The following is a 12,658-nucleotide window of genomic DNA, read 5'->3' on the forward strand; positions in this document are numbered from 1 at the left end:
TTACATAAGCTTCTTCAAAAGATTTCAAAAGTCAAAAGCCATTATTAGTAGATATTTAAAATATTTCTTGATATTATCTACTAGTTGTAAAATCTAAGATGTACAGAAAAAAATCTATTTTCAATACTGTGACAAAAATCTTAATTTTGAATGAAATTAAATTGAGTGCATGACTTCAAAATTACTTGATTTGTTTTACAAAGGAATCAGAAGTGGAAAAAAGAAATTCAGGAACTGTGTCACTTCACAATGTAATTTGTTTATATGTAAACCAAATGCATTTATTCAAATTCCTTAACCAGATTCCCGCTGCCTAAGTTAAAAGAATAAATAATACCAAAAGCAGGCTATCAACCTCTGTGAACAATAGCTAAAGATAATGGCAGACAATTTTCTCCTGAATTCAGAGACAACTGAAATAGTAAAACTGTTACAGTTTGAGGTCCCAAGGTCAACAACATCCAACAGATAACTTATTTTGTTTCTTCTTCACATACAGTGTTTCTACACAGTGAGTTCTCTTGACTCATGTGCCTCAGTTCTTTCATTTTAATCCTTTCCCTTCTTTTTCTTTTTTTTTGCTTTTCTTTTTTTTCTTTTGTTTTAGAGAAAAGAATCAAAAAAATATCCAGGACTAAAATTTTGTTTTCCAGGTTTCTCACACAAATCCCAGCTGTCTGCCCTGTACGTCCCTCCAAGAATAAGCAGTAACTGCCCAGAAAAAACTCGCATGGCTCTATGGATTTCTTATCCTAACGTGACTTCTCTGTCCTTCCAAAATCACTACTGTCCTCCTCCATTAAGTTCTGACCAGCCCTTCCTTTGTTTTCTGATAAAATTACACTTACAAAACTTTCCAAATAACCCTCCCACATATCCTCTATCATCTGTGTCCTTCACTGGTCTTCACAGTCCTTGCTTTTCCCCACTGATTGTTCCTGTTTCTTTCAGTGTCCTTGCAAAAATCTTTCTTCTTTTCCATCACCTGCTTCCTCACATTCCATGGATTCTCAGGTATGTCATCAGACACAGCTAATTTGAGTCATTCCCATCCCAAGTGTTCATAGGACTTGGATGACTTCTAATCTAATTTCCCATAAGCTCACTGCTCAGTCTTTCTCTTCCTTCCCGTCCCACTTTTCTATCCTAAATTCCACAAAACATCTCCCCTAAAATCCCTTTTCTCAGCCTCATTTGTTTCCTTACTAATCCTGCACCAAATCTGTCCTCCTGAGACCACAGTTTACAGTTTGCATTTCCTAAATTATCTATTGGTTTTCTGGGTTGCCTGTTATTTATATCTTATACAAATCATGCAGATTAAAACAAAACAAAACAAAACAAAACAAAACAAAACAAAACAAAACAAAACAAAACAAAACAAAACAAAACAAAACAAAACAAAACAAAACAAAACAAAACAAAACAAAACAAAACAAAACAAAACAAAACAAAACAAAACAAAACAAAACAAAACAAAACAAAACAAAACAAAACAAAACAAAACAAAACAAAACAAAACAAAACAAAAACAAAACAAAACAAAAATTTAAGTTCCTGAATTAAACAGGGACTAGGAAACTTTTTCATAGAAATGGATACTAGATCTTTTATTCCAAATCACATAATAGATTTTCCTGTACTTTTTTCCCTTTGATCAGTTATTTGTTTCAGAAAATACAAAGACTAACAGGTCTGTCATTACAGAATTCTTCAAATTATTCAACACTTCTGAATCTTAAAATTATTTTATTTCTAAGCCTTTTTAGGTTGGTTAGTAAATCAGTCATTCCTTTAAAAACACTCATATTACATAGCTATAGTAAAGAATTTTCAAACATGCTTAATAACTGTTTCTTATAATGTAATTTAGAGGACTCCATACAGAAAAATTCCATAATATGGCCAAATACACAAAGGAAAAAAAAAAGTAGAACTGGCAACACAGAAGGATTCTGTGTCTGATAACAGAAACTCACTTTGTCAGCTTGAGACAAAGGAGAGAGATCTTACATATTTCAAAAGCAACTTTCAATCTCAGCAAAATTAATAAGAAATCAATGTCATATTTTATGTATAAATAAGTTAGCTTCAAGACACTCTCCTTGCAGCAAACTGCAATATTGCAAGGCAAAACACTTGATAATTCTTCAATAATAAAAGTCTGCCTGTCTAATAACTTAAATATGTGCCCCTAAGTTGGACAAGCAAAGAGATCAAAGCCTCCTTATGGGGCATTAACTTCACTTTTAATCACTGAAAGAATGACCCAACTTTTTTTCCCAGAACTTGTAGGTTCTCTTCTTCAGGAATTTTTCAAACAGAATTCTGGATAGATAAAAAGGCTGTGTGTAATAAGGGGTTTTACTACTAAACAAACTTCAGATGCCAAAAATCTTAACATGCATCACTTGCCTATTGGCTTTCTTTTCTCTCCATGTGGAGTAAAGAATACTACCAGGAGTTTAAAATATGCAGTCATTAGAATCAGAGAAAGCTTTAAAAGATTTCTTTAATAGATTGATAAGAACCTATCAAAACTCGGTGAATCACTTAATGCAGTTTTGGGTTCTCAGAGCTCCCCAACTAACATTTTAACATGGAAGTCAAAATACTTGCACAGAATAGGAAGAAAATTTAAATAATTTACTTTAACTGCTAAATTGTCCTTTGATTAAAAATTAACTTGAACAACATTTTCATTTATACATTATAGCTTAATTTGCTCCTTGCTGTCTTTTAAAAGAGAATGCCAAAGCTGCCAGTACTTAGAAAACTTTTCAAGTTATTACTTAACTACCCTCCAACTATCCATAATTTGTTTTTATGTTCCCCTGATTAGCCATAATTAGCCATATCTCTTCAGCTCTTAAAAACCAACATTATGCCACATCAACTAACATTTAACAGACACATACAGTGAAGGAGAGGAGAAATTATTTCAGTTGATTTCTAAAAATATTTCCAAGAGCAAAACCATTTTTATATATAAACAGGGTTCTCAAGCTAATAATCAGATAATCACGCTTTTTTCAAAGATTTGTTGTAGAGAAACTACCAGATGAAATCTCTTACAAACACTCATTTTTAAATTTTTACTTTTTGAGCTTATCTTACCTGTGCATAGTTCCACTACAAGCCAGAGATGGTTGCTTGTTTCATACCATTCATGAAATGTCACTATATTCTTGTGTCTGATTTCATGAGTCAGACGAACCTAGAACAAAGTTTTCAACATACTTAACTGGAGGGGGGGAATAAATATATATATATGTTTATATGGACTTATGGCAGGGCAGCAAGAAACAATACACCTTTACCCTAGATGAAATACTTGTTCTCTTGCCTTTTCCAGTGCACTAATATTATTATTCAAATATTTCAGCTTTACATGTATGTTGAGAAAAGATAACTGTCCTCACAGATCCTGCTCAACTCACCTGTTTATAGAAAAAAATTAGGAACTTCCCCAACCCAAAATTATAAATATTATTTAACCTTCCTGCATCACTAAAACAATAACAAACTGGAAATCAGAAACTGGACTCAAACTTGCACTCCTAGGTTTTTTTTTTTCAAGAAGAATATAAATGAGAGACAATACAACGAGAGGAAGAAAAAAGAAAATTTTCCATCATTCTTAATCTTATCAGGCAAGGACAATCATTCCAGAGTCCCTGGAGATCTATATTTCTATTATACCATTCATGGCCTAATCTCTACAGAAGCCTGTTTTTTTGCTTGACTGGTATGTAAGGTACCCTCGATGGTTTTGTAAGACTAATAACGCTTCTAGGAACAACAAGTTCCGAAGAAATGATCACTGAAACAATGAGAGGGAATATAAAACTGTATTGGGTTTGAATGGCAAGGTTTTGGTAAAGGGGGGGCTACAGGGGTGGCTTCTCTGTGAAGCTGCCAGTACTCTCCCTATGTCTGACTAATCCAATGCCAGCTGGCTCCAAGACAGACCCACCACTGGTCGAGGCCAAGCTCATCAGCGATGGCCATAGTGCTGCTGTGATAACATTTAGAAAGGGGGGAAAACACTGCTGCAGAACAGCAGCAGAGGGGGGAGTGAGAACATGTGATAGAAATAACACTACAGACATCAAAGTTAGTGGAGAAGGAGGGGCAGGAGCTGGAGTAGGGTTTCCCCTGCAGCCCACGGTGAAGACCATGGTGAGGCAGCTGTCCCCCTGCAGCCTGTGGAGGTCCATAGGGGAACAGAGATCTGCCTGCAGCCTGTGGAGGACCCCACACCAGAGCAGGTGAATGCCTGAGGAAGGCTGTGACCCCATGAGAAGCCTATGCTGGAGAAGGCTCCTGGTAGGACCTGCAGACCCATGGAAAAAGGTGCCTACGCTGTAGCAGATGATTTGCTGGCAGGACTTGTGACCCTGCAGGGACCCACACTAGAACAGCCTGTTCCTGAGGGCCTGTACGCCATGGAAGGGACCCATGTTGGAGCAGTACATGAAGAACTGCAGCCTGTGGGAGGGATCAACATTGAAGAGGGTTGTGGGGGACTGTCTCCCATGGGAGGGCCCCCATGCTGGAGCAGGGGAAGAGCATTAGGAGAAAGGAGCAACAAAGACAGCATGCGATGAACTGACTGTAACCTCCATCCTCATCTTCCTGTGTCACTGGCAGGGGAGGAGGGAGAGAAAATTGGGAGTAAAGTTGAGCCCAGGAAGAGGGAGAAGTGGGGGGAAGTTGTTTTAAGAATTTGGGTTTATTTCTCATTATCCTTCTCTGGCAACAAATTCAATTAATGTCCCAAAACCAAGTCTGTTTTCCCTGTGAGGGTAACTAGTGAGTGATCTCTCTCTACATTTACCTCAACCCATAAGCCTTTCATTATATTTTCTCTCCCCTGTCCAGTTGAGGAAGGGAGTGATAGAGTGGCTTTGGTGGGAACCTGGTATCCAGCCAAGGTTAACCCCTTACAGAAACAAAACCTATCTACTGGAAAAATAAAATATTTGAACTGTGTAACTGTATCAGTTACAGTTTCTTTTCCAGAAAGTATCAGATGTTTAAAATTGTGCCAAGGTTTTACAGACCAGGATTGAATTATCTTAAACAGCCTTCTTTCATCAAAAATAATTTCTTCTTGCTAAGTAAGAACTTGATTATTTACTGGAAGGTACTACTGCCACTGGATTTGCACAACTAATGGCAAAGTAAAGCAAACCGCTAAATGCAAGTAGCTATTGTTACAAGTTCTCTGACACATCACAAAAGCAGTACGACTGTAAACATGGGCTTAAGCTTGTGATCTAGAAAACAATAAAATCAGATTAAGAAATAAATACATTAAAATAAGACTCTATTTAAAGTATAAGAATTTAAAATCTTAAGAAGCTCATCTGAATGGTGACAAACTCCATCTAAAGAAGCACATGGTATTTTTCTTTTATAATACCTGTGCTACAAGGTTTTGGTAGGCTGTATCTTTTCCCAGATTTAGCAGGGAAAACCCCATTACTTACCCAGTTTGTTATTTCAGCTCTTTTGCATTTATCAGTGCAAAGAATGGCAACAAAATTAATTGTCCCCTTTCTTCTTCCTTTATAAACAACTGTCTTATTTCCTCTTCCAATCTCCTCATACAGAATGAAGTTCTCCATACTTTAGGATGCTTTACAGGCAAGAGAGTGAAAACATGGTATTAGTCTCAACAAACAAATAATCCTTTATAGAAAGGAGGAGAAGGGGGAAGCATTCAAATTTAATAGTCATTGATGTACAGTATCTCCCTCCCTCAAAAATAGGGATTATATATTTCCAGAAAGATCAGAGAAGAGATCAGTGCCTGCCTCTCCACTTCCCCTCATAAGGAAGCTGAGGATCATGATGACCAAAGCCCCTTCCTTGCTCTTCTTCTTTCCATGAATACTTCAAACCTGACATGTGCACCTTGTCACAAGACTGAACAGCACATACACATTAGATGGATGGAAGATATCTTCATTGTTGGTCATATGAAAGGCATTATCATCCACTCAGGCAACAAACCACACCAATGCATGACAGGCTCAAGGACAAGTACAGAAATGTCTGGTTATCTGACAAAAGCAAGACCAATGACACATAAAGGCACATGGTCATGGTGTAACGGTGTAAGACCCTTCCGAAAGATTTATTACAAAGAGATCAGGGCTTATTTCACTTAGGAAGACTTTCCTGTCTGGAAGAGGCATCTCTTCCAGAGACAGTTTTAGATGTTTTCTCCTCTCCCTGGTATGAGAAAAAGATAAGTCTTTGCAGACATCTTTGAAGGTCCCCAGAGTGGGGAGCAGGGGCAGGGATGATAAGAGCTCTGAGAAGAGCAGAAGGGTGTGTCTTTCCCCAGGCCCGGTGTTTGAAATGCCGAAAAGGTTAATGTTCTTTAAGTCTAGTGTTATCGACTTAGGAAATAAATTTTCCTACAATCCTGTCTGGTATTTGGGGGTATCTGTGCATAATCTTTCTTCACACACGGGAAAGGGAAGCTTTCCTTGCCACCTCATGACTGGCAATACTTGCAAATAAGTTCTCCTTTAGCTGCTCTGCAAGAGGTAACAGGGAAGAGAGAAGCATTTGCTCTTGCATCCCTGAATCTCAAGAGTAATGGCTATACCACAATTTCAGTACACAAATCAATGGAGCATGGAATGATAAGATCACAGAATGGCTTGGGTTGGAAGGGACCTTAAAGATTATCTAGTTCCAACCCCTCCCCATGGGCAGGGACACCTCCCACTAGACCAGGTTGCTCAGAACCCCATCCAGCCTGGCCTTGAACACTGCCAGGGACGGGGCATCCACAACTTCTCTAACACGCGTGACATACTTTAGAGAGCTGGAATTCGTTTACCGGTTTTGTCATAAAGTACAACGAGATCAAATAAAGTGACACAAGGAGTCCTTCAGCCGGGGGACACCAGCCCCCCCCGGTCCGACCCCCCCCTCGGGCCGAAGCTCGGCGAGGGGAGCGAGTGGACGGTGAGGGGCGGGGCCGTTGGGCGCGCGCGCCCCTCCAGGTAACGGCCGCGATCCGCGCGCGGGAAAGCGGGAAAGAAGGAAAGCGGGAAAGGGGAGCGACAGCCGTACCTGTGCGGCGAGGGATGGACCGGACCCGGCGGGAAAGGGAGGGAGCGACCGCCGTACTTATGCGGCGCAGGATGGACCCGGCGGCAGCATCATCGCCGCGCCGCCGCCATCAACCGAACCGGCGGAGCCCCGCCCCCGGCACGGCGTCTCCCATGCCCCGGTGGCAGTGTCCCGGCGGGACACCCGTCCCTGCGCGCCGCGAAATAAACCCAGCGGGCGGGGCACCGGCACAGCAGGCAGGGTGACTCCGGGAACTGCGGGGATTTGTTTCCCCTTATTCTAGCAGGAACGCGCCGATGGGTCCCACCGGGGCCCGTACCCGCCCCCCCCGCGCGCCTCTCGGATGGTCGCCACCCCGCGGCCGTATCCAGGAGACGGGGCCGGACGCCGGAAGCAGAGCGGAGCCGCCATTGGGCCAGGAGGCGCCTACGTCAGGGCGGAACCACCAGGCCGAGCCCGGGGGGGAGCTCCCGGATGTTGGGGTGAGGGGCTCCTGGGGCTGGTGTGTCCCTCGGGAATGCTCCGCCCGCCGCTTCCACTCTGGGTCGCTGGGGCTCCTCTATTAAACCTCCACAGTCAGATCAGCAGGTAGCGTCGTCAGCCCTGCTGTGGCGCTCTGTAAGTGCCTAACTGAGGGCCACAAATGTCAAAATTTAGCCCTTGAAACAAGCATCTTCTGTTTTTAGCAGTCAAGTGGGTTTTCACTTTATTTTCCATCTCAGGGTGGTCTGGTTTTCTTTTGTTTCGTTGGTTGGTTGTCTGCTTTTGGTTTTGTAAGGCCCTTGAAAAAGTCAAGTGTCCTTTTCTCATGGGCAACATCAGTAACTGTAGTGACAGGACAAGGGGAAAAGGCTTCAAACTGAAAAAAAAAGTAGGTTTAGATTAGATATTAGGAGGAAATTCTTCACTGTGAGGGTGGTGAGGCACTGGAACAGGTTGATCAGAGAAGCTGTGGGTGCCCCATCCCTGGGAGTGCTCAAGGCCGCGAGGGATGGGACTTGGAGCAACCTGGTCTAGTGGCAGGTGTCCCTGCCCTTGGCTGGGTGGTTGCAACTAAATGATTTTTAAGGCTCCTTCCCAACCCAAACCATTCTATAATTCTAACAGAACATTTAACAACATTTGGTCTGTCCTAGAGCAAGCTGTAAAGTATTCTGTTTTGCCCGTTGTCCCACCTTTATTTTGACCTCTTAACAGGTTTGAACCCATTGACCCATATCAACCAAATTTGATAAAAGAAGTAGTATACTTACAGGAAGCAGTCAATGTTTCTTTTACGCTGTATAACAGATAACAGGTTTTTTACTGCCACTGTCAGAAAGATTTCATTATGAATTTAAACCCCTCTAATACTGAAAAAGGGGGGAAGAAACCCAAACCCTCTCTCTAATACTGAAAAAGGGGGGAAAAAAATCAAAACCAAACCCTCCCTGTTGATGAAAATGGAAAATTGAGCTGGCAGTGTGCACTCACAGCCCATAAAGCCAACAGTATCCTGGGCTGCATCAAAAGTAGCATGGCCAGGAGGGCAAGGGAGGTGATTCTGCATCTCTGCTCTTCTCTTGTGAGACCCCACCTGGAGTACTGCATACTGTTCTGGTGTCCCCATCATAAGAAGGTCATGGAACTGTTGGTGCAGGTCCAGAGGGGGGCCACGAAGTTGACAAGAGGACTAGAGTACCTCCCCTATGACAACAGGCTGAGAAAGCTGGGGCTCTATCCCATTTTGCAGCATAAGTTTTCAGTAATTGCAGAGTTGACCTGTAATTATCAATGAAGCTACAGCTTTGAAGCTGCACAAACAAAGTAATTTTTCTATTTCTTTACGTGAGTAGTTGACTAGATATAAATAAACTGAATGCGTAAGTAGACATCACTTAGTTTCTTTTAATATGTGCAAGAAAAGTATGCTTTGAAGAGGGATTTATTTAGGTTTTAGAAAAATGTGTGTTATATCTTTGGCTCTGATAAGGGTGACTAATACAAAGAAGAAGGAATAGAATATTAGCTCAGTTGCACACGAGTCCTGGCAATAGTTCAATGCCAGATCTTAGAAAAGTCAGTTTCATTGTCCCTGTCCAAGAAGACAAACTAAGCCACAATAACTATCAAGGCACTGTCTTTGCTTCCATATTTCTAGTGGTTTATCCTGTGAGAGCTTTGTGTTAAATTAGTCCAGGTTAGGGGTTGGGTTTATGCAAATGCGGTAAATATCCCATTTTGGGGGAGTAAGATTGTATGAACTTTGATAACAATGAAGTCTGTTGAAATCTTCATGTAATAGTGGCAATAGCATTACAGAGAGAGACACACACTTAAACAAATGTTTAGTAACAATCAAACAGGATATTTATAGCTTTTCAAATTAAATATCTCCATGATAAAAAAAAATCAGCATAATTAAGGGCAGGCATAGGGAGACATGTTAACTTATACCCCTTTTTTTTCCCACCCCTCTCAGTTAGGAACTATGACACTTCTTTATTGTTGATACACATTTCATTACATGTCTCTATGTTTCTTACCATCTGGATGCACAATTTCAGTATACTCCAGATGGGGAATTGTCCCTTTGATTTGGTGTAAGCATGAGGAATTCTCTCTTCAAACATGTCAGTTGCTTGCAGAAATAATCTAAATACAAATACAGATCAGGGCTGTATTTATATGACTCTTTTCTTCCTGTTTCAGTCTGTTACTCCTTTATTCTGTTACCGAACATGATTTCAAACATTGTACTCAACTGCAGTGAACTTTTCTGTGGGAATATTTTCAACACTCAAGAACGGAATGCAAAATATTCTCTCTGCTGTTTGTACCATTTCAATACTCCTAGCAATCCGTACAGCAAACTTGGCCTTGCTATTTGCCTGGCTATTATACGGGACAGTCAGATGTAATCAAATTCTTGCTCTCAAATAAATGTATGATCTAATTTAAGGCAAACTCAGATCTCGTGATTGCAATCACATAGTTCAGGCATGCTTAAACACTTCACTGCTCTACCCTCAATGGATACTATGTAAGCCTCTGACATTTTGTCTGGTTCCTAAAGGTCTGACCAGTAGCCTATAATTTTAAGGTGTGTTTCCATATTTTGTAAGATCTGTTCTTCAGTCTGCTCTATTGCCTGATGAAAATGCTATAGAGTTCTATTTTGCCACATGTCCTAGCTTTTCTCTCAGATATCATGATTACTCATGCTCTGTCCCATCTGGTTAGTACATGGTGTTTGTTTCTATTCCAGACTGACCCCATTCTCAGGAGATTTTCTATTCTCAGCATCCTGGGTATGATGATTCAGTAGCTCGAATATAATATTTTTATGTTCCATTTGCTTTGACAGTTCAGTCATTCCTGGGAAGTACATAGAACCACTTCTCTGGTCTTTGACCTTTTTGACAGAATGGTGGACGTAAGCACATCTTTATCTTGTGCATTTTATTCTCATTTTTTTTCCCAACATCCTCTTGAAACTAGCACATACTTTTACTGTTTGAGTGGAACTTTGTTTTTCTTTAGTTTTGCACTTCTGTGGTAACATTAAGGTTCTCATGTTATGATTTAATCACCTTGGTTTTCTGGTAAAAGACTGCTGTATTCACTGGTCCTTCTCAAATTCATTAAATAAATTCAAATGTTACCATTTCATTATCATATGTTGCTGATATTTGGGAATAGCAATGACTTTTAAAATTCTTCAGTAGCTCCTGGGATTTTTGTTTGAGAATTTTTTTTTCTCAAATAGTTGACCTTTACCCTATGGAAACATTGTTGCAAAACAGTGCTTGCTGATGTATTCGTTTCTCTGGTGAGGCAAAAAACTACTAGTGGTTTCTTTTACAACAACAGGGCTCCAAATCTCACCTCACTGGATCAGCTTGTAAGGTCACCCATACTGCATGTATACCATGTTTGTGTTGCCTCTTCCTCTATTATGGTCTCAATGCTTTACACATGTCTAAGGTGTGGTAAGATGTGGTAAAATACTCTGTGGCATATTACAAGCTACTTTTACCTTCCCAAAATCATTGGGTTTCTCTGGGAAGTCAGCAACTAGCTGTATGTGATACCACAATCAAAACCAACTTCCTTTTTGTATGTTTGTTTGTATTATCTGCTAATGAGATGGGGTTAATTGTAATGGATTACCACACTTTCTGCCAGGAATTCCTCCTATCACATTCCTGAGTATCATCAGCTCTGATACTGATTTGTGAGCCTGGATGGCAGACCTGATACTCGTCAGCTACAAGGTTCACTACTAACAGCATTCTCAACACCCAAGCCTACCTGCTGGCTTCCAAAATATAATGACTATTTTTATTTATGCAGGAGGGCTGAATAAGCCTTGTCAGTATCTAACTTTTTTTCAGAGACTATTGTGCCGCTTATGTAATTTTGAGATTATGTAAAATTACTTATTTTTATGTGTATTTCAGTGTTCAAACTATTGCTTATTCTAATGGAATAGATAGTGTGTAAAGCAGGTGCTGTACTGATTGAATTACTTTTGTCTGTTCTAGATATAACATATCAGGAGAAATCCCATTTTCTTCAAATATATCCATCAGCTTGGACTCAAGATTTACATTTTTTTGTCACATATGTAGACTCCCTGTTTCAGCAGCAAGCATTGGCTTTTATGTTGCATATTCTAAAGATTCAGCCTGTATACTGAGGATGACTTTTGCATCCTGATTAGAATTCACAATGTCTTGAAGCTATTATCATCATTCCACAGTGTAATTTTCATTTGGCTTTGCTTGATTACATGTTTTTTTTTCCATTTCTTGCAAAATGGATGCCTGGCACATTTATCATTATCCCACTATCTTGCATTTAATTTCCTCTTTGTTTGTGTACTTGAGTTCACTTTTAATGCTAATCTGAGCTTTACAAACTATTTATTCCAACTTGCATTTCATTAATGTCAAATATGTGCAAAACCCCATCCTCTGAGTCACTGTTTGGTCTCTTTATGTTTTTCTTTTCAAACTGTAAGCTCTGGAATAATGCTTCTTTTGCCATATTTATTATTTATGATCCACTATGCAGCAAATTTTTAAAGAGTTTTCTCTTTAAGATCTTTTTATCTTGATTTTATTTGTCTCCTCAGCTTATGTACATGCTTTATATAGTTTTGCTTGTCCATAAACTTTACTTTTATTTAGCCTCTCATCTTGCTTGTGTTTTTCCTCAAATCACATGTCTCTGCTCTCCTTAGGTCACGGTGGCAATAACACTTCAAACCAATTCCATAAACTGGTACTGCTCCTGAAAGATGCAGCCCCTTTACAGGAAAAAAATTTCCAGCAGAGATGCAGCTGAAGAATGGGAAGGCATTGGTGCTGGCTGATGCTTACTGAAGGAAGCACAGAGCTCTGAACAAGAAAAGCTTTTCTGCTGATTCAATTCTTCCAGCATCACATAACTTCTTGTAAAACAAAACAAATAAAGAAGCAAACAAACCACCCCAAAACAATCAAAACCCCAAAAACATAAACCCAGAAAAAATCAACGAAAACTACTCACATTTTTAATTTTCAAGTGCTCAGTC

General features: G+C 40.0%; 1 protein-coding gene across 14 annotated transcripts in view; it reads right to left on the reverse strand.

The window, feature by feature from the left end:
• ULK4 (unc-51 like kinase 4) overlaps positions 1-7,363 on the reverse strand; it is a 227,206-nt gene extending 219,843 nt beyond the window's left edge. For 3 of the 14 annotated variants that reach the window (XM_064670861.1, XM_064670850.1, XM_064670841.1), the window contains exons 1-3: positions 7,099-7,359; positions 5,496-5,644; positions 3,118-3,217 (exon numbers count right to left, since the gene is read on the reverse strand). In XM_064670861.1, the coding sequence (XP_064526931.1) occupies positions 3,118-3,217; positions 5,496-5,633 (238 nt within the window). In that variant the 5' untranslated portion in view covers positions 5,634-5,644; positions 7,099-7,359. Of the gene's footprint in view, positions 1-3,117; positions 3,218-5,495; positions 5,645-6,838; positions 6,952-7,098 lie in introns of those variants that run through there. The other 11 variants (XR_010434258.1, XR_010434260.1, XR_010434252.1 and 8 more) reach the window with 8 other exon arrangements.
• Positions 7,364-12,658: the final 5,295 nt, after the last annotated feature.

Source organism: Pseudopipra pipra, chromosome 1 (genome assembly GCF_036250125.1).
Source record: "Pseudopipra pipra isolate bDixPip1 chromosome 1, bDixPip1.hap1, whole genome shotgun sequence".
Taxonomy (NCBI): Eukaryota; Metazoa; Chordata; class Aves; order Passeriformes; family Pipridae; genus Pseudopipra; species Pseudopipra pipra.